The sequence below is a fragment of the Durio zibethinus genome, chromosome 24 (genome assembly GCF_047325235.1).
Source record: "Durio zibethinus cultivar Kanyao isolate XHJ-2024 chromosome 24, ASM4732523v1, whole genome shotgun sequence".
Taxonomy (NCBI): Eukaryota; Viridiplantae; Streptophyta; class Magnoliopsida; order Malvales; family Malvaceae; genus Durio; species Durio zibethinus.
This window is the reverse complement of record NC_143185.1, coordinates 20,798,558-20,819,149: the sequence shown is the minus strand read 5'-3', so window position 1 is coordinate 20,819,149 and position 20,592 is coordinate 20,798,558. Positions and strand designations below refer to the sequence as shown.

Genomic DNA, 20,592 nt, shown 5'->3' with positions numbered 1-20,592 from the left:
GCTCAAGTAACAGCAACAACTAATAAGAGTGGTTGGGGGGCTCAGTAGGGCCTAGGAATCCGTTTCTACTTTCTACCATACATCAGCCAGCAGCAATATGGCAGTTGTTATTGACATATTCTCTACCACATTCTGAAAAAAAATACAGAAAAGCAGCTCTAGGCCATTTTGAAGTAGTGGCTCCCAATAGCAAAATTCAGAATCTAAAACGTATTTTCTTGGGCTCTCGTGCCCAAAACCCTTGGCATGACGAACCTAAGCGCATTCACATCAAATCAATAGCTTGCAAAAGCTGTTAATCCCCTAGCAACAAATATCAATTTTATAGCAAGACGATATTCTAGCATTGCGCAGGATTGAAACCGCTTGTAATTTCTTGGCAAATAAAGGAAACTAGTTTTAAAAAAATAAAGTAACGAGCACAGAACAGTGAAGGCAGCTGGTTTTCAACTTCTGCCACCACAAGCAATTGCTGCTTCCTCCAAGTTGTTGTAAAATGTGCTTAATTTAGTTATAGGAAGTGCATCACCAAAAAGTGATGCTCTTGTGAACTTTGTTATATGAACTTCTACATCACCAATAACAGGATTCCTTTTGTTATCCACTTGATCATCTCAATCTAGCAAAGGAAGATTAACAAATGAACTCTTTGGCCTCTATCACTTTTGTCAATAAGCTCTGTATCTGGAGCTCTCCTGTTTGGTCCTTCAACCAGCACAAGTTGGATGGTTCCCACCTGAGAGTCGTAGTGCTGACCAGTACTCTTATGGGAAGCCTCAATGTTCGGTAAGCCTCCTTTGCTTGACTTCTTCAGGAATGTCATCAGAGCAGTTTTTGTGAGCATGAGTTTTCTCCCGCATGCTGTATGCAAATATGTATGACATATCATAACCAACAGCCTTTATTAGGCTTAATGTGTCTGCATGTTCCTCCTCTGTTTCACTACAGAAACCTGCAGAAAGAAATCCAGATAATAAGAGGGAAACTCAGGAAAGTGCACGCTACCATGCTTATATGGTGAAGATATGTAACTGGTAGCAACCATAGCAGTAGTGCATCTTTGGATCGTCTAACACCAACAGCCCTAACAGCCCCCTAGACAAAATTTTGCAAAAGAAATGGACAAACAAGAGAACAAAAATTTTTATTTTTTCGCAATGGATTGATAGGGATATTTATTACCCACTATTCACCAGTGGGGAACATATGACTGGTGTGCTCTCTACCAATCTTAGAATGTGAGGCTCTTTGTCAGAAGAATAGATATATTTTCGACTCCTACTTTGACAAAGCATGCTTCTAAAAAGAAGTATGAGCTGGGTGACACAAAAGGTGCAAGTCTAGTTTTGCAGTCTTCTTTCACTTGATTAATAAACAGACACCCCGACTGCAAAAGTTATTGTGGAAAAGCATTTTCCTAATAACAAAAAACAGTAGATTATATTTCAGTTTGCATATTAATCAATCGAAGCATGCTTGAAACATAAGGAAGACAAAGCTATGCTACTTTTTGAAATAGATAAAAAGAAACCAGTAAGCTCTCTGTAAAGATATGTAATCCATCATTCGGGTCAGGACAAATGCAGGAAAGGAAAATTGATCAGGGCTTGATTTTGTAGGAGAGAAATCTTTGGTCATTACACCTTTATAAAGGCCCAACATCTCATATGCTAGTTGACAATGTGATCAAACATCTGGTTAATTGCAATCTCCTACATAAAAAAGCAGGAAATTGATGTGAATGTAGGCTTTAATAATATTCAAGGTAACTATATGGAAGATTAATTCTGTTGATTAATTTTTAGGGTGGAATAGTTGTTGAGATTATGACAATTTTGATATCACTTTTTAGGTAAAAAACTTTTATTCCAATTGAACATTTATGCTAGTGGAAGCATAATCAAATAATTAGTCATTAATCATAAGAGAAATTATGGTTTGATCCAATCGATTTACGTTAACAGATAAAAAAAAAAATTCGTTAATTATAAAGAATTATAAACATACAATCAAATCAACCATTTACAATTGATATTCATAGACCTTCTTAATCTTCTCTAATCTAATGGAGTATTCTTAACTCAAATAAATATATAACTATATGCATCTATGGATCATATCTATGTGGATCTGTCTCAGTCTCCTTTAGTCTACTCATAAATATTCAAACATACACATACATAAGATACAAATTTTTAGTAATCTTATGGGATATTTATACCATAAAACTCTACAACTCTCTTATATCTTTTTCTCATATTTAATCTAACAAAGACTTTTCTTATTTATAAGTATACAAACTTATTTATCCAAAATCATTTTCTTTTTAAAAATTTTTTCTTACAAGTTTTATTATCTATTAAGTAATATTTTGTTAATATCAAACAAATTATTTATGAGATTTGAGTAATTATTTTCAATAATAATGTTTAAAATAAACAACAATTGATGTCAATCCTTCATACTAAAGGTCAACTCCCTAAGTTTCAAATAAACTATATAACTAAAATAGTAAAACCAGAATAACGTAACAAAACATTACCACATAAAATATCTGCTTATTCCCACGTCTGGAATGATTCTGGCTATCTTCTGAACAAACTCTAAATAAGCACTATATTATATCCCTGATGCTTTCTTTCGAGCACTGTGGTACTCCCTGTTTGTGCAGGCAATGTATATACTAGCAGACATTATGGCGGCCTCGCATCAGATACAGCAACCCACTCGGAAAATCTATAGGGTGTGGGGATGTATATCTGAACCTCATCTCTGGAAACTCAGTAAAACGCAAGCCCATATTTTTTTCCTTACGCATGCTTTTAAAGCCTTCCCTCATTGCCCAATTACTTCCCAGTTCAACTTCTTTTTGACTTCGAGATGCATCATTGTAACTATTCACATTCTGTCCAAGAAGTGTTACCTCTTTCACACCTTCTTCCCAAAGCTCCCCCACCTCCTTCGCTATAAACGCCACAGGATGAGGTAATGCCAGTTGTTTCCAACTATTGGTCTATGATCTGTTGTCTGATACTGTTTTTGGTTGGATGATTTCTTCGTATCTTACAGTAAATGAATTGCTTTATGCTGATACACTCCTTCAGGTGATTGTCAATGTTGGTTCTATGAATAACATCATGAGTTTTGGGAATGTATATTTTTATTTCATTTCTCCACTTTGTGTTTCTAGCCAAATATAGACACAAAAGGACCTCCTTTCGTTTTCACTTACAGTTGTTCATTGTGAATCTTACTTACCAGAATTCACTAGGACACTTAGAATTTCTTATTGGACTTATGAACAAAGAATAACTATTACCTAAAAATGAGATCCTTTAATAATAAGATATCAAACCATCTTTTTTTTTTTATAAAAAAATTGTAATATTGAGATTAAAAAATATTAAGATTTTAGCCACAAACTTGTTGGATAATACTTTTTAAGAATGATTATATAAATCAATTGAGTTAAATTTCAAATTCTCACTACCTTATTATGATAATATAAGATTATAAGTAAATTTTTAAAAATTATAACTAATCCTGATTAATTTAGAATTCTAAATGAAACCACTTTAAATAAAGGAAAACAGAACTTCCCCCACCATATATATGAAAGATTTTTGTATGCTATATTTCAGGTCAGTGGTATACAGGTATGTGAAGCCGGGTGCATCTTCTTTCCTGGACAACCAAGTGCAGTTGCCTAGCATACCGTCCAATGGCTTCTCTTTCTCGATGAACCAGTAATATTGTTTGACACTAGATGCATACGTCTGCCCGTCACCTATATGGCTATAAGTGTGGATATTGATCAATCTTTACTTATTCTAAACGAGTGTATGCTTTGTTTTAGATTTATTATGCCTCTGGACTTTGGTCCAGAAGGAAGCTGCCAAATTGGTGGAAATATTTCAACTAATAATGCTGGTGGTTTTCGCCTTGTACCTTACGGTTCACTTCGTGGGAATGTCAGTGAAGATGAAAATTGGGCTTCATTTCTTTTACGAAAAAAAGAATTTTGAGAAATAATTTTTGAAAAATATTTATATTTTTCGAATTAAAAGAAAATTTTTATTATTTGAATGAGTTAATAAAAAATATTTTTTGATATTTGATTTTTTTAAAAAATTTATTTTTTTAAATAATATTAATATAACTATTAAAATATATAAAATTATTTATTATTAAAATATTAATGCTAAAAAATAATTTTATTTTCATAATAATATTTAAATTAAAATATTACATTAATATAAAAAATACTTAAAATTAAATTATTTATTATTCTTTATATTCTTTATTAATATATTAATATATTATTTATTAATATAATATTATTTATAAGTAAAATTATGCTTAAAAGTATTAATAAATAATTTTATTCATAAATAAATTTTTTTCAAAAAATATTTTTTAAAATCTGTAAGATAATTTTTTAAAAAAAAACTTTATTTTTCATTTATCAGTAAATTATTTTCTGTTGACGAATCAATTTTTTATCAAATAAATACTTAAAAATACAAAAATTATTTTTTAAAACTTATTTTTGGCAAACAAACGAAACCTTAAACAACTGATGGAGATTGTTACCAAGTAATAATATAAGTGGTTAAGTTTTAAAGTCTAAATATAAAGTGATTGAAGGTCTAAATGTAAAGTATTTAAATTTAAATTTTTACCATCATTTATTGATAGACGATTTATAAATTCGAAAAAAATTTAAAAATTTGTAAATTTCTTTTGTAAATTGATAATTTATTCTAATTTTAAAAATATGATAATTTCTTTACTCATAAGCTATTTTTTATAAAAAAAAGGTAATCAATCGAAATTTTTTTAAAACGAGTAATAATATTTTATTTATAATTAATATTAATTGAGATGAGATTAATTTTAAAGCAATTTAATTAACTTTCATTCTCATATTCTTTATCTTATTAATCACTTCGTAATTCTTTCAATAAAAAGAAAACCAAGACTAAGATTAGGAGAAAAAATGCTTAGCGGTCTTAGAACTCAGATAGTAGAAAACGTCATCGTTACGTGGCTGTTGAACAGTTGAACGACTCCTTGACAAAATGAAAAACCGCCTTGACAAAACTAAAAGTAATAATAATAAATTAGAAAAAGCCGTCGGCCGAACCCCAAAAGAGAGAGAAAGGGTCAATACCTCCTAAACCGTCGCTCAATCTTGAGGTGTAGTAGATTGGATCTCGATTTGAAATTTATTATTTGGAATTTAATTTAAAATAAATTAAATTTAAATTTGCAAGTTAAAATTTAATTTAAAATAAATATTAAATGATTAAATTAATTTGATTAAAATAAAAAATAAAATTAATTCTTATATTTTATTTTAAATTCAAATTTGATAATTTTTTAATTAAAATAATTAAAATATTAAAATTTAATTTAACTCATGAATTATTATAATTAAATATTAAAAAAATTAAGTTTAATTTATTCAATAAATCAAATTATTTGGTTTGAATTTAAATCCGACAATGAGCAAATTAAGGTTGAGGTCGGATGGAATCGTAATAAATTAGGCGTACTAATAATTATTTATACCTGTGGCTCCTCTTTCTCTTTTTCTCGTTTGTCAAAATAGAAAGAAATAATTACTCCTTCTCAAATACTCTTTCTTTGTTGATTGATATATATTTTTTCCTGTCAAACACTCAGTGAGGGCGCAAAAACAATAGCCAAGAGACCATGACCAGTTCCTCCGCCGCCGCTCGCAAGGTTCCTCCTCTCTCTCTATCTCCATCTCTTCGCTCCTTATCTTTTCATTTTTTTTTTGTTGGTCTGAATTAATTTTGTGGGAATTTGATTTGGTGTTTCAGGCGCTGAGTAGGATAGCCGGTAATCGGCTGCAGAAAGAGCTGGTGGAGTGGCAGCTCAACCCTCCTTCCGGTTTTAAACACAAAGTCACCGATAATCTCCAAAGGTTGTTCATTGATCCGTAAACTTTTCCCTTTTCTTTAGATCTTCGCCTTCCCACCGTTGATTTCTTTTATTTTATTGAAAAAAATCAGGTGGGTTATTGAAGTAAATGGAGCTCCGGAAACTTTGTACGCCAATGAAACCTATCAGCTTCAGGTGGATTTCCCTGAACATTACCCTATGGAAGCACCCCAGGTTTAATTTTTATTCAAAAAACTATTTTTTACAAGTTTCTCTCTCTTTTCTTTTTATGATCTTGTTTTATTTTTGTGTTTCTTTTGCGGGTTATCGGTGGCAGGTGATATTTCTTCATCCGGCACCTTTGCATCCACATATTTATAGCAATGGCCATATTTGTTTAGGTAATAATCGATATTAATTTTCCATAAAATGCTCTTTTTTTAAGTGATTTTTTATTTCTCAGTGGTTTTTCTTAGATTTTAATTTTTTTTTTTTTTTTTTTGCAATTGATATGTCATGACATGATTTGTCTCTTTGCTTTCAGCTTAATTTTTATCCATTTATCATTTGAAAGTGATGGTTTTCTTGGTACTGTTGCCTCCGTACTATTTGTTGTTACCTTTAAAAGTATTTTGCTTTACATTCTTAAAGGGATCTTTGATGATTATGTGAGATTATTTTTACTGATATTTGGATATTATTGTATCATGTAGCTATCTTACCATCCTTTTCACAAAAATATTTGGATTCTAAGTCTCAAAAATATTCACTACAACTGGCATTGTTAGCTTTGTCTCAAATATTGTATAATGATAGGGAAAAGAAAGGGGGGAAAAGTTAAAGTTTGTTGCTTTAAGTGAGCAGGATAGATGTTCTTTCCTTTGTCATGAGTTTTGCGAAACATAAACAGAAACTGATATTCTTTGATTGGGTTTTCTATGTAATGTGATGTTTGACAACTATAATATAGCTTTTCCTTCTCGTTCCTTGCTGTGGAATGATGGGTGATCTTAAGTTGTCTCTGCTGCTTTCTTTTGAAGCATATGGCTTCATTCACAAGGATGTGAAATGTTATCATGTAGCCTTTACAATTTCAACTTGCTTTTTAATTCTTTTTGTGGTTTCTTCAACGGGACAAGGGGGTATGGTAGTAGCCTTTACACACACTCACGTGCACACACAAGCAAACATATAGTAATGTTGTTCAATTTCCATGTGTATTTGCTTTACCTATGTTTTATCGCATAACTTGTGACAAGACAGACTTATAATAAATGATTGTTTCATTGTATTTTGTAGATATCTTATATGATTCATGGTCCCCAGCCATGACAGTTAGTTCTATCTGTATCAGTATTCTGTCCATGCTATCAAGCTCAACTGTGAAGGTTTGAACTTTGACTATACATTTGATTGACTTTCTGGGTGCTATTTTTTTTTCCACTGTTCTCATGTCATTCTTGTTCAGTATATGTGCCATCAATAGGGCATATACTTGTCAATTTTTATTTGGGGCTAAAATTTTGAAACCGAGAAGGGGCGCTACTATTTTATAAATGATGGGCTTGTCCTAAATGATTTCAATAAGATAGCATCTTATTTTTGTTTCATTACTCCTTTTAATACTATTAAACATGCTTGCAGCAATGTCCTGAAGACAATGACCGCTATGTAAAGAACTGTAGAAATGGCCGATCTCCCAAGCAGACCAGGTGGTGGTTCCATGATGACAAAGTTTAATTGCATTAGCATCTGTCTTGGGTCAATTAGTTTAATAACTAGAATAGACAAACAGCTTCCTCATTTAAGGAAATGGAAACAAAAGGGAGAAAGCAATCAAAGTTAAATGATTATGCTGGTATTTTGTAAAGAAAGAGAAAAGTGGGGCTTTCAGCTTTCTTTAGCAACTTGTAACGAACAAGTTCACTCAGCTAATGGTGTTCAACCCGTGCGAGAGATGCTTGGTGCACTGTAAGCACATGAATGAGAAACTGTATCATCATCTTCTGAAACTTTTTTCTGAACACTGAGTTTTGTGATTATAACTTGGCAGCAGATGAGACTAATGATTGATTCATCCAAAGGCAAAATTTGAGTCTTGTTTTAAAGCGTTATATATTCTGGATCACTCTCATTTGAAGTCACTGTTTATATATGACGGACATCGATTAGCTGGCTGTGGTTCTTGGCCCGTGGCAATGCTCTGGCTTTTGTTGAATGATGGAACTTTCTTCTGTTTCTGTTCCGTAAGAATCTCAGAATAAAATAGAACCGGAGGGAGTATGCAAGTTTACAGAGAGTCTTGCATGTCAACAGGATGGATATTTATACACAAAAGATAAATTACAAATTATCCAAAATGTTTGATTCGATATGGGTCCATCATGGATGTGTATTCAGAGTAGTTCCTAAAATGGTTCAAAACCGAAAGACATGGTTCATTCTGACTTCTCTTGGCAAAATGCGTTGCATTTTTAACTGCTTCCAGGAGTCGGGGCTCTGGTGGTGAAATTGAGGTTAGACTGCAGTCCATGGCTATGTTAGATTATAACTTTACCGGCAAGAAAATTGATGACTATAGATTAAAAAATTGGGAAATTGAGGATAGATTCTGACTGCTTGAAGTTTTTGCCCTCAAAGAGAGCTAAATACGTGGACTTCCCATTGGTTTATTGTTTAAGCTCGAATTTGTTGAAAGGTCATGGAAAGATAAATCTGATTGGATCAATCCAGAAAGAGGATGTACGGGACAAATCCCATGTCGTTTTGTAAAAACAAAAAAAAAAAAAAAATCAAAATTTGACTTTTGCCTTCGAACACACATACTTCAAAACAAAATTTGACTGTCTTTTTTTAAATAAAACCATTGACTGTCTATATACTGGGGAAATTTAACAGGATCATGAAAACAGATTGGCATATCCTGAAGAAAATATTGGATACAAAGTTGCAAACTGCTCTGAAAGTTCACAGCTATGGCTGCTTATCTAATAAATGATTAGATTAAATTTGTGAAACATCTTCTACACTCTCTCTAGAACTGCATTTAATGCAACATTTCCAACCCAAAAACCAGCCATATCCCAATAATTTATTTTCTTTCTACTTCTCAATCTCATGTACATGAGTATCATAGTCGATGGTGAACAAAAAAGGAATGTGAAGAAGACTTACGGACAGTGCAAATGTCTTTTCAATCATTCCTTCTTGTCGGCCTTAACAATTTGAGTACATTCTCGTAAACTATAAATGTTATTGAAGAAGCAGGAACGTTTTTCAGAAGGTTTGGGGTGATGCCCTTGTAAAATCCGCGAAAACCCTCAAACCTGCAGGAAATATCAATCAATAACATTCTCAGTGTTTAATACGGATTAAATTTTATTCCTCAGCAATATGATGCTAAATTCGGGTTCGAATATCTTCTCACCGTGCAGTTTCCTTCACAACATGCCAACTACTCATATATCTTGGAATTCCCTCGTTACTAGGCCGTTGCTGCAAAGATAAGAAATAATTCCAAAATTATAGCCTTCAATACAAACCAACGGTAAGTTGCAGATTGTCTCAAGTTAACTTCACCATCTGTCCAATTCATTCATCAATGTTTAAGGAAATATCACTGCAGCCTCAAGACAGCTTTGTTTATTCCAACTTAAAGAATTTAGTCAAGTCAATCATTCATAAATGAAAGGTTTAATTTTTCCTTTACCTGTGATCGAGTCCGAATAACCTGAAAAAACAATTTCCTCACCCTCATAAGGCACCATGACCAGCAAACTGAGAGAAAATTAATATCTACAAAGACTTCACACCAATTATAAGGATGCATACCTGAAATGGATATGTAACAAGAATGGCAGCAATTTTAGAAGACCCCCCTAGCACAGCATAATCAAATGAATTCTGCACAAAATGCCAGGGATTGTTAGAAATCATTATCCATTATAGCCTCCTCGCATGGTCGAACCTCAAGGAGACTGAAAAGATCTTGATAGTATCATGTTCAAACTATCAAAGTCAGCATGAGGGTTAAAACAGAAAACAATCATTGTATATAACACTACAATTGATGATTCAGTTGCAGAAATTCACTTGTTCAAAGAGTGTTTTTGTCTACTTAGCATACTCAAACAAACAAATCAACAAAGCCACAACTGCTTCTCAAATAAAAACTTAAGTAAATAATGAAATATCTCCATATTTATTTGGGTTTGTTAAACCATGTATGTGTGAAAACAAAAGACACATAGACACTTGCAGGCATACTCCCAGTCATGAGCTTGTAAATCATCGGGTATGTATTAATCAACATTTATTGTAAGGAAAATCCAAAGTTCAGACAAATAGAAACTGCATTTACATACCAACAAATTACTGGCACTTTCAGATTTCCGTTTTCTGCCTTTATAATCAACCAATATCCTACGAAGTTCCTCATATGCTGTAAACTGAATAGCTCCGTGAGAAACCTGCTGAAGTCAAAATAAGCACAGTAAATTGCAAAAGTTTAGGGAATATGATAAGCTAGACTACTATTTAAGCAGCTTGGTATTATTTAGTTCTGAGATATTCAAATGTTGAAAAAACCCATATGGTGATGTAAAATGCAGGAGCAGAAATAAGAATAAAACAGTCAGCAAACCACCATCAAGAGACCAGGACCAAGTCCTTTATAGAGTGCGGTCCATCCTTCCTCTCTTAGTATGGTTCTTAAGGCATCTGAAATAATTAAGACATAAAATGATATTGAGGGACTAGCAGCAATAGAAAAGGACATTATATGCACTGGAAAACCATTTTCTATGATTGAAATTCCAGGTCAAAGAAAAAAGGCAGAAAAGGTTCTCATCTTGAAAAACATAAACAGCTCTTGATCATCTATCATTTTCAAAAGGGGCTAAATTCTCAATCAGAATGCTGAAAATCATATCTATTTGGTAGAGTTGAATTATCTATAAAAATATCAACCAGCATGAGAAATCAACATATAAAAAGGTGTATCTTCTAAAACTTCATGAATTGGCTTTTCCGCAGGAGATTGATATCAAACCTAATTGCTTTCTATTTCTCAGATCACATTATTATCAAGTTAATGTAAGATGCAGAGCAGACCATAAACACCAGAATACGGTCGACTTTGATGAATAGGAGTCTGAAGCTGTAATCTTGTTTTTATAAGCCAAATAGGATTTGTGCACAAGGAAACCTGAAAAGCCCACAAGATTGAAATTGTTAACAGAATACAAACTGCAACCTATCTTAATTAACATCAATTAGAGACCAATCTAACCAAGTATCAGGGATTGGTCTATGACTAATTTAAACCAAGACAAATCAATTAGTATCTAACTGCATCAACATCTAAATGGCAATTCTTAAAAACATTTGTAGTGACATGCTATTGACACTTAACATGTTAGACCACCATACATGCTGTAGTAATCAACACATCCTAAAAGATTTTAAGCTCAGTTCTCAGTAAATTTTACCGTTAAATTTCTTTTTGAGTCTTCTAATATCAGCTGCTATTTTGATACTATTAACAAGTATGAAACTTGCGTTTTTCCTCCAAGTCATATTTTTAGAAGTTTACATATACTAACCAAAGCTCCAGCTTCTGCAGCAGAAGCAAGATGAAGACCAGGGTTCACCTTTTCCTCTCTGTTTTTAGAATACCTTTGTTTAGCTCTGCCATAGCTACAAATGGTGAAAAAGAAAAACCTTTAGATTAATTGATTGTTAAATAACATTTTTCAACAAACCAAAACACATTAACTCTTTTTATTCGCCATTGCATGTTAAAAGCAATCCATTCACCAAATATGTAGTTCTGGTGCAGTTAATAATTCAAATGTGCATATATACATATTTGCCAACTAATTTACTGTAATCAAGCGGTTGAAACACATAGAGCAAATGGAATAGAACAAGTAAATTTTGTAGTGGCACTTACAAGAAGAAATATAATCCCCATGAAACAGTGGACCCTAAAACTGCAGGAAAGAAGCCTGCATAAAGCCCTTTCAAACCCTGCAATCAAAAGAACAATGGCTTCAAAAGAGAAACTCTAATCTCCAATGAAAGTGAGAAAGACATCAACTTTACATGGAGAGAAGAGAACAGAAAAGGTACCCAAGCTTAATCAACTTGGAAACGCTAATTCTTACACTTTGACAAGCTGAACTAACAAGAAGAAAAATGGAGGTGGAAAAGGGTGCGAACCTCTAAGCGAGTAATGGTAAAAATGGCGTGGGCGGTGTTCCTATAAGTCGGGAAATTGGTGACTCGACCATCGTTAACTATATACAACTCGATCCAATCAGCATAAAAAAACTGTAACTTTTTGTCTAAGCTATGTCTGTGTGTGTGTGTGTGTGTGTGTGTGAGAGAGAGAGAGAGATAGAAGAAAAGGACGACCTTGAAATCTCGTACGGACGATGTCCAGAGGATACATGGCGGCGACGGTGGCGAAGCCCGACACAGCACCGGCGATTGCGTTTTCCCATTGCCACTGTGACAGTGACATTTTAGTTTATCCAAAGATAAAAAGAGCATCAGCGGTTTCGAATTACTTGACCGCCGATCGCAGCTCCCGCTGCCGTTGTTTCTGGTCTATTCAGTTGGGCTGCAACTTGTTTCCGACAATTAATTAATTCAACAATGTCGGCGGCTGTCCAATTAATACCTTTAGCCCAAAAAGGAGGTTGTCGCTGTCGTTTTAGGTTTACGAATTTGGGCTCAAACAAACTTGTTCACAACATTTTCTGGCCCAAAATGGTTCTTTACAACACATAGGAATTGGCCCAAAAAATTGGGCCCAAAAGGACCCAACTTACTGACAAAATGGGCCAGAAAAACGCTCAACTTCTGACAAATGACAAATGATTATTGGCAGTAGATCGTATGAACAATTATGCTATGTCAGTATATATATTTTTTATTTAATCATATGATTGAAAAAAAAATCATTTATTATATATTACATATGATAATTAAATAATGTATAATAATTTTAATAAATAAATAAATTATTTAATATTAATTAATTACTTTTTAATAATATAATTATTTGCCATGATTTGAATAAAATGAATATATTATATTATCTCTTATATTATTAAAAAAAATCATGTCACATAATTATATTATTAAAAAATAATTTTTTTAATTTTTTTAATAATATAATTATGTGATATGATTTGAATAAAAAGAATACATGTTCAAATGACATAAGTGTTTCATTCAATTTTTTCTCATGATTATGTTTTTTTCCATTATTTGAGGTTTTACCTTTGTTCCAGCATACAAACTTGTTCATTGCCTTAAAGAATCACTGAAATTCATCGAAGGACTATTGAAAGGTTTGTCTATAAAATGAATCCATCGTCAAAATTCAGTTCTACAAAGGTGGTGGTTTAGAATCATCATGAAATTACAGCGAAGATTGTTGAAAATGAAAACATAATATGAACTCAACTGTGCTGCAAATCAGTTGTTTCAAAGAATGTTCTGCTTTATCAATAATCCATAAATGGATCTTCCTTCACCCTACAGTCATCCTTGCATCATACATCAATATCAGTTACTCTGCATTTTCACAAACCATTGGCAAATGCTTTGCACTTCTTCTTTGTCCGATTTTCCTTGGAGAAAGTCTAGCAAAGTTAAAACAAAAAAAAAAACAAAAATAATTAGTCACTGAAATTGCATAACATAATTTTACCAATATATAGTATAGCAGTGGCAAATTTCCATTTGTAACAAGATTCGCCATGTTCACTGCTTTCCGTGGTTGACTCCACCATGTTCTAAGTTCTAACCAATGCCTCATGTACTAACATAGTTTCCCTATATCATCACCAAACTTTAGTTAATGTATATGTACTATATGTTCCTTCAGTTGCTTGAAATGGATTATGTGGCCCTGTAACTAGAGCTGCATTGGTTCAATTTTGGTTTGACATTGTTCATTTAGCAGTCATCATCATTGTATACTATGAAATGCAATCTGTAACCCTTCTCTCTTACCCCAACCTCCCACTCTCTCCCCAATGTCCTTTGTAGTTCTGCATCTTACATTCGTTTAACTAATGTACAATATCAGGAAAACTAGAACTAAATTTTCTTGGTTTCTAATCATCAAGACACATATATAACACTAACTGCAGGATTTTTGTTCACAGACAATTAAAATTTGTAAATGAAAAGCAATGTAGTTGACATCAATCCACACTCCAGTACTACTCCTGTCCAAAGTCTTTCTTGCATGATATTATCATTTCCTGTCATTTGTAATGATTATCCTCTTACATTGCCTAAAGCAGACTAGCAAAAGCAACTATGTTGGATAGCATATAAACTTTTATCCAAAATCATCACTTTCTAAGCAACTATGAAAAGATAAGACTTTAATAAATCATCAAATTATAAATATAAAGGGTAACTCGGGTGATCAAAGCTTCAAAAAACCAAAATCACAGTGGTAAAAAATGGACAAGGAATCAAAATCAACCTCACTCCATGGAGACTTTAGCTCCAACCTCCTTCATCTTCTGAATAATCTTCTCAGCTTCCTCTTTAGTAACCCCTTTCTTCATCAAGGTAGGCGCTTTTTCTACCAAGTCTTTAGCTTCTTTCAACCCCAAATCCGTAAACCCTCTAACCTCCTTGATCACCTTAATCTTAGCCGCCGCATCGAACCCTTCAAGCTTCAGATCAAAAACCATCTTTTCCTCCTTCTTCTCTTCCCCTTTCCCGGGTCCACTAGTCCCATGTTTCCCGGCTCGTATCATGGCCCCGCCAAATCCCATCCCGGGCATCATCATTGCCATTATTGGCATCTCTTTAAAACCCATTTTTTGGCGGAGGACTTCGGTTAAGTCCGTCACTTCGAGCAGAGTCAAACCGGTGAGTTCATCGACGATTGCGGCGACTTTTTCGGAAGAAGCTTGTTTGGTGGATTCTTGTGATGGGGTGGTGTAATCTTGAGTGAAAGTGAGGTTAATGTTGTTTGAAGATTGAATGAAAGAGGAAACGCTTGGATTTCGATTAAGGGTTTTTCGGATTCGACTTATATGAGAGCAAAAATACCCTAAAGTTCTCATCTTTTTTCTTCTTTTTCGTTTCAATTTTCAATTTGGGTGTTTTTTTGGTTTTAGTTCAGTGAGAGCATGAAACCATGAATACTGGAGAGGGTTTAGGCATAAGCCCTAGTCATTGTCGGGTCAATTTTGGGCTTGAAGTTCAGCCCAAATTATTCAGTTCAAGTCCAAGAGTATAATGATTTAGGGTCAATTTTTTTACTTATAATTGCATAAATGAACTCTTTTTATTTCATTCAAAAGAAGGAAAGCAAATAACATTGAACAGGAAATTGTATACAAACTTTATTCATAAAATTATTCACTTCTAGCGCTGATTAATAAGCATTAACCTTCCTGCAAGTCTCTCTGATCTCACCCCTGTAACCTGTAAGTGGTGAGATATTTCCCATCTTAATCATGGACTCGGCAAATTGATTAAAGAAGAGTTCTTGGTTGTAAGCGTATTTCTTCACCAATTCCCTTGATACAGCATTTTTAGTGAAAAGAACTTGGTCAGAGTTTAACAGGCCCTTGTAAGCCAATAAGCTCTTGAAGTAGCTGTTATCAAACTTTATGGGGCTCACGAAGTCTAAGAAAAACAGGTTCTGATCACCACCTGATCTTGGACAATTGGTGCGCAATAGAGCAGCATATGATTGGTCAAGTGTGTAGTCTGGTTGTCCATTGCCTGATTGGTTGTAAAGTCTCTGCCTGAAGCTGGTGCATCGGGCATTTCCTATAGTGTGGCTCCCTGCATGAAAAATGTGGGGAACTTGGTCATACTTTTAGAGTTTTGCTTTCTTAATTATTTAAAGAACAGATAAGCTTGTTCTACCAGCTTCAGGTTTCTAGAAAAAAAACACATTCAAGAATGTTAATCGAGTAAGTTTACCAGAAAGTGCTACAAGATCAACAATGTTCAGGCCTTGTAGCTTGAACTTGGTGAGAATTGTTTGAAATGTGTTGTTTGGAGCAGGAATGTTGTTGTTAGAGCCACTCAAGCTTGCACCTCTGGAATCCCTTCTTCCAAGAGGGACCTCCCAGCTAGGTCCACCAGTCTGCAAATCCAAAAGATGGTTGGCAATTTTTGGCTAATTTGAGTATGCCAATGACAAGGCTATAACAAAAGGCTGAACTCACCAGAACGGTAGAATCTCTAGCAGCCAGGGCCAATATATCAGCACATGATACTGTATGAGGACACTCTTTCTCTAGTGCAGCTTTGATCTCATCTACGACTTCAAATCCTCTAGCTGAGTTCCGATTTGGATTCGACCTCTTTTCACTGACTATGGTCCCGCTGCTGTCTAACAAAATTGATGCATCACAGCCCTGTGACAAAAACAATCTGTTAAGAGTGCTATTACTTAGTTACTTTGTTATATAATAAAACTGTGGCAAGTAGAACTTTTGAAGACCTGGACAAAGCAGTCGTGGAAGTGTAGCCTAAGCAGTGAAGCAGCCATACGGGGTTCGATTGCAACAGCTTTGGCTACAACGAAATAGACAATCTCTTTAGCATTTGGACATGAGTGATCGTAAAACTGAGGATAGAGGTATCCTATTCTACCATCAAAAGTCTTGGCAGAGAAACAAAGGGAAGAAAGGGCAAGAAAAGAAAGACCTATGATAAAGCCCATATAATGAGCCATACTCCTTACTTTCTAGAGACCAAAATATACAGAGTTGAAACAGCTGAAATATGAAGAGAAATTTTCAAAACATGCCAGGATGAGAGCTTTCAAGGGTATGGGTATTTATAAAGGACCATTCGTTTGAATGGTTGTCAAATTGAGAGATTACAGAATATTAGGTAACTAACTTTGAATGAACCGAAAGCAGGATAAAAAAAATGCATGGAAGGGTTGGAGTTGGTAGTAATATGCCAATATTTGCATGCAAGTAGTCCTGCTGATCAATTCAGTTAAAATATAATGAAGCCAATAGGATTTTCGGCTTTTTGATTATTGAAATTGGAGATTACAATTAAGTTAATAACAAAAACCGGTTATTGACTTAACACAACTAATCATCAACTCATCATAGAGCCTGGTCAACCTGAAATGATTTCAGATTTGCTGAGTCTTGGCGTGAGGACAAAGTTTGACAGGGAGCAGGCATACCTGCTCCGTTGACAAAAACCAAACACTCTTAATTCATTGATTTATCTGAAAGCTAACTAGAAACTGTGAATTGCACCAGCTTGGAAGTATCCATGTACTATCCATCCTTACCAAAAAGAATCAAGGTACGATCATAAAAACTTCCTGTTTACCAGGGTCCTGCTTTATTGTCTTCGAGTACCTGAAAAATCAGTAGTACTTCTAAGTTGTAGTACTGAAAACTATAGTTTAATTTTCACATGTTCAATTTCTCGGCCTATCTGTTTAAACTACCAAACACTCTGTGTAAACATTGATGGTACGTTTTTATAATCCTTCGTTTGAAAGCAACAATTATCCATAGGTTTTTTTTTTTTTTTTTTAAATAATGGTGAAAGGATCATGGCAACAATTATCCATTTAAAAGCGTAATGAGAGTATTTTTATAGTATTTTTGTGAATGAATCAAACTGTTTTAAAAATTTTACAATGCGTAACTAAAAAGATTGTTATTTCCTATACGAATCAAAATCCAAGTTAAATTATGTAGAGAAGAGAGAGCCCAATAAATATATATATATATCTATATAAGTAAACACAACTAAGCAAACAAGAAAAAATTATCTTCAAATCTATAGCTAGAAATAGGTAATAATGCATGCTTCAAAATTTGTGACTGAAACTCTGTATTTAGAATCTAAATACCTCTCTTAGTTCTCTAAATCACGTTATTTGAATTGAAAACCTACTCATGTAAGTTGATATCTATAAAAAGAAATCCCTTGATGTAAAGGGCATTGTGCTTCTCCCCATCTTTGGTTTAAGTTACAACAAACTAAGAAAAAAAACAAAGACCCATTTTTCTTTGTAGGAGATAGACTAATTATCACTCAACTTTGGAGATTATCTATAATACCTCAACCTAAATAATAATTGGGTTAAATTAATGCCAAAATCCATCAACCTATTAAAAGATTAATTAGTAAAAAAATATATTGAGATATTAAGTGAAAGAAAATCTGGCTATAAAAAAAAATGAAAGTTCTTTCTCATCTTCCTTAGGATTAGAGATTATAAAAAATTTTGTTGGAGATTCGAAATCAGAGTTACAATTGAGTTAATCTCCTAAAGGTGAGTATATGCCATATTTTTATTTAAAAAATATATCATGTTGGTTACTATTATTTTGAGTTAAAGTTCTGAGAAAAAAATTAAGAAAAATTATGAAAATTTTCATTAATCTTCATGATCGATTTAGGTAAATTATTAGGTTTTATTTACTTAATGTTATTAAGATTTAATGATAATTATTGAGTGGATTTTAATGGCTGAAAATGGAGATTTAGATTTTTAAAGGTTAAAAGAGAAATTCTATTTTTGAATAAGATGCTAAAATATTATTTTCTATTAAGGGATTAGATATTGCTATGACTATTATATATAGTTGGAAAGCATGTTGAATCTGTTTTCTAATGAAATATATCGAAGTCAAATCCAAGTTTTTTTATGAAGAGATGTCTAATTTTTACTTAAAGATATGTAGGTTGTATGACAACATAATCAAGGTTGAATTTCAAAATTCCTCTTAATTTTTATACAAGGAATTATGTATTGAGCAATATATGTTTGAAAAGTTCATTAAATCTACTTTTCAACAAAACAAGCATAATTGAATTTGGAGTCTCCTATGAATAAATATGTGATTTTTATTAGAAGGTATACGTATTATCTGATAGCAGCATATGACGTGGATTGCAAAATTTATTATAATTAATCTACAAAGAATCATGAGATGGGCCATATATGGTTAGAAAGCTTATTGAGTCTAGTTTCTAATGAATTAAAAAGACCTTAATTCTGAGTTGGACATCTTAAGATATGGCTATTTTAGTTAAAATAGCTCAAGTTATTAGTATTAATTAATTGAGTTAACCCTTGTTAACTTAATTGTTTTTGGTATAATTGGTCTCAAAATGATTGATTAATTTTTGTTATGTTAAAATTATCTTGAATATGCCATAAATTATTTTGAGAGAAAAACTAAGTGGTGAAATTGAAAAGAGGTAAATAGAATTTCATACGCTTTACTTGTTTTCGAATCTATGCATATATGTATGTTTTTAAATGAATGAATGTTTTAATTCTTATTTTCGATGTATGTAAATAGGACTAAGCATATAATTATTTTATGTTTTGTTATATAAATGATAAATCATACTTATGTATGAAATGAGAAAATAATTTATATTTAAGGAACAATTTTATGATAGCTACATTTTTGCATCTTTGGAAAGTAGAATCATTAACACTAAAATTAATTTTACGATTTTGACTAACGGATAATAGTAGTTAGCATAAAGTTGTGCCTAGCAGGTTATAATAATTAGTAATGATAATGAGGATGAAATTGTCAATACGATCAATGTGACGAGTTATAGCAATGACCAAAACTAATGATAAACTAACGATGAACTAATGATTTATGATAATTTGTGATGATTTTAAATATTGATCCATGATTTGGTTTGATTACAATATTGAATAACAACATAATTTTGAAATGATTTGTGAATTGATATATTTGATATTAATTTATAAATTTATGAAATGTTTGACATAATGATGATCTTTGAAATATTTTAACATTATGATTTGATTAATATTTTTAGAATAATCTATATAATATGTATGAAAATGATGCTTGATCTGGTAAAGTGTGTGAGTCTATATTTATTGAACTGTTATTTGCTTACTTTCCATTTACTTTTTTTTTTACAGAGAATATAAATGATAAGTATGATTAATCTTGTGAGGAACTAGAAAAATCTGAACATTAGAGAACTTTTTAACGAATAGTATTTTATGAAATATTGTTAATGAATAGGATTTTATGAAGTATTTTTTCATTTTAGTTATAATATTCGACATTAGCGATTTGAAAACTTGTTATTTAATTTTTTTACTGATATTAAAATTTCTTGAGGATTTTATTTTATTTGAGAATTTTTTAAAGGTCATGAAATAGGTTTCGTATTACTTTGAAATTTTACTTCAAAATAATGACTGTATTATATCTCAATCTCGGAGCATAACATCATGATTCATGATTGTGTTATAAATCTATAAGAAAAAAAATTTATAGGTCATCAATAAGACACTCATTCAACATCGATCATAGATATTTTTTTTCACATAATTTTGATATATAATCGCTTTTTTATGGGTTAGGTATTATTTACACATAGCTTATAGAGTACGTTTATATTTTATATGCTAGTATTAGTTAATTTTGGTGGAAGAATTAATATTCACCATTTAATGGGAAAGAAAATTGATTTGTGAAGCTATTGAAATTTTTAAACAAAAATAAATAAAAATTAGGTGACGTTAAGCAAATGTTTTATTTAATCATTTCTCCAAATAGAATCTTTACAGTTGCACGCCTTTAATGCAAAGTTTTCTTTAGATTAAGACATGTTTGAGAGATTAACACGTTA

The 20,592-nt window shown here is 32.4% G+C and overlaps 3 protein-coding genes and 2 pseudogenes across 8 annotated transcripts; 1 reads left to right on the top strand and 4 right to left on the bottom strand.

Annotated features, from left to right (window-relative positions):
* Positions 1 to 446: 446 nt before the first annotated feature.
* On the bottom strand, positions 447 to 5,040 carry LOC149512039 (CDK5RAP1-like protein; annotated as a pseudogene).
* A 519-nt stretch (positions 5,041 to 5,559) lies between these two features.
* Positions 5,560 to 8,024, top strand: LOC111317215 (putative ubiquitin-conjugating enzyme E2 16). The gene is made up of 6 exons (XM_022919633.2): positions 5,560 to 5,748; positions 5,850 to 5,953; positions 6,042 to 6,144; positions 6,248 to 6,311; positions 7,210 to 7,298; positions 7,555 to 8,024. The coding sequence occupies exons 1-6, from the start codon at positions 5,719 to 5,721 to the stop codon at positions 7,648 to 7,650; spliced, it is 486 nt and encodes a 161-aa protein (XP_022775368.1). The 5' UTR covers positions 5,560 to 5,718; the 3' UTR covers positions 7,651 to 8,024.
* An 846-nt stretch (positions 8,025 to 8,870) lies between these two features.
* FOLT1 (folate transporter 1) lies at positions 8,871 to 12,581 on the bottom strand. 3 transcript variants are annotated; one of them, XM_022919628.2, is made up of 11 exons: positions 12,328 to 12,574; positions 12,133 to 12,209; positions 11,864 to 11,940; positions 11,514 to 11,607; positions 11,023 to 11,116; positions 10,556 to 10,629; positions 10,275 to 10,382; positions 9,742 to 9,813; positions 9,620 to 9,640; positions 9,338 to 9,405; positions 8,871 to 9,236 (listed from the first exon to the last, which is right to left on the bottom strand). In XM_022919628.2, exons 1-11 carry the CDS (start codon positions 12,434 to 12,436, stop codon positions 9,104 to 9,106), a joined length of 927 nt encoding a protein of 308 aa, XP_022775363.1. In that variant the 5' UTR covers positions 12,437 to 12,574; the 3' UTR covers positions 8,871 to 9,103. The 3 variants fall into 3 exon arrangements, with proteins under 3 accessions (XP_022775363.1, XP_022775364.1, XP_089609392.1); XM_022919629.2 differs by having other exon boundaries at positions 10,275 to 10,379; positions 12,328 to 12,573; XM_089753266.1 differs by lacking the exon at positions 8,871 to 9,236 and having other exon boundaries at positions 9,370 to 9,492; positions 12,328 to 12,581.
* A 668-nt stretch (positions 12,582 to 13,249) lies between these two features.
* On the bottom strand, positions 13,250 to 15,087 carry LOC111317213 (uncharacterized; annotated as a pseudogene). The gene is made up of 2 exons (XR_016333029.1): positions 14,423 to 15,087; positions 13,250 to 13,565 (listed from the first exon to the last, which is right to left on the bottom strand). The product of XR_016333029.1 is annotated as an uncharacterized LOC111317213 (transcript).
* A 132-nt stretch (positions 15,088 to 15,219) lies between these two features.
* LOC111317211 (peroxidase 72-like) lies at positions 15,220 to 17,411 on the bottom strand. 3 transcript variants are annotated; one of them, XM_022919625.2, is made up of 5 exons: positions 17,228 to 17,411; positions 16,412 to 16,485; positions 16,134 to 16,325; positions 15,886 to 16,051; positions 15,220 to 15,744 (listed from the first exon to the last, which is right to left on the bottom strand). In XM_022919625.2, the coding sequence occupies exons 2-5, from the start codon at positions 16,457 to 16,459 to the stop codon at positions 15,329 to 15,331; spliced, it is 822 nt and encodes a 273-aa protein (XP_022775360.1). In that variant the 5' UTR covers positions 16,460 to 16,485; positions 17,228 to 17,411; the 3' UTR covers positions 15,220 to 15,328. The 3 variants fall into 3 exon arrangements, with proteins under 3 accessions (XP_022775360.1, XP_022775361.1, XP_022775359.1); XM_022919626.2 differs by lacking the exon at positions 17,228 to 17,411 and adding an exon at positions 17,052 to 17,070; XM_022919624.2 differs by lacking the exon at positions 17,228 to 17,411 and having other exon boundaries at positions 16,412 to 16,998.
* Positions 17,412 to 20,592: the final 3,181 nt, after the last annotated feature.

What these genes read in the sequence shown, in the direction of transcription:
- LOC111317215 (XM_022919633.2), top strand. Translation starts at nt 5,719, where the DNA reads ATGACCAGTTCCTCCGCCGCCGCTCGCAAG. An exon ending in CCTCCGCCGCCGCTCGCAAG is followed by an intron (nt 5,749 to 5,849) that starts GTTCCTCCTCTC and finishes TTGGTGTTTCAG; the next exon opens with GCGCTGAGTAGGATAGCCGG. An exon ending in ACCCTATGGAAGCACCCCAG is followed by an intron (nt 6,145 to 6,247) that starts GTTTAATTTTTA and finishes TATCGGTGGCAG; the next exon opens with GTGATATTTCTTCATCCGGC.
- FOLT1 (XM_022919628.2), bottom strand. Translation starts at nt 12,436, where the DNA reads ATGTCACTGTCACAGTGGCAATGGGAAAACGCAATCGCCGGTGCTGTG. An exon ending in CGTCCGTACGAGATTTCAAG is followed by an intron (nt 12,210 to 12,327) that starts GTCGTCCTTTTC and finishes AGTTGTATATAG; the next exon opens with TTAACGATGGTCGAGTCACC. An exon ending in CTGCAGAAGCTGGAGCTTTG is followed by an intron (nt 11,117 to 11,513) that starts GTTAGTATATGT and finishes TGGGCTTTTCAG; the next exon opens with GTTTCCTTGTGCACAAATCC.
- LOC111317211 (XM_022919624.2), bottom strand. Translation starts at nt 16,645, where the DNA reads ATGGCTCATTATATGGGCTTTATCATAGGTCTTTCTTTTCTTGCCCTT. An exon ending in TCCACGACTGCTTTGTCCAG is followed by an intron (nt 16,326 to 16,411) that starts GTCTTCAAAAGT and finishes TTTTTGTCACAG; the next exon opens with GGCTGTGATGCATCAATTTT. An exon ending in TGATCTTGTAGCACTTTCTG is followed by an intron (nt 15,745 to 15,885) that starts GTAAACTTACTC and finishes TTTTTCATGCAG; the next exon opens with GGAGCCACACTATAGGAAAT.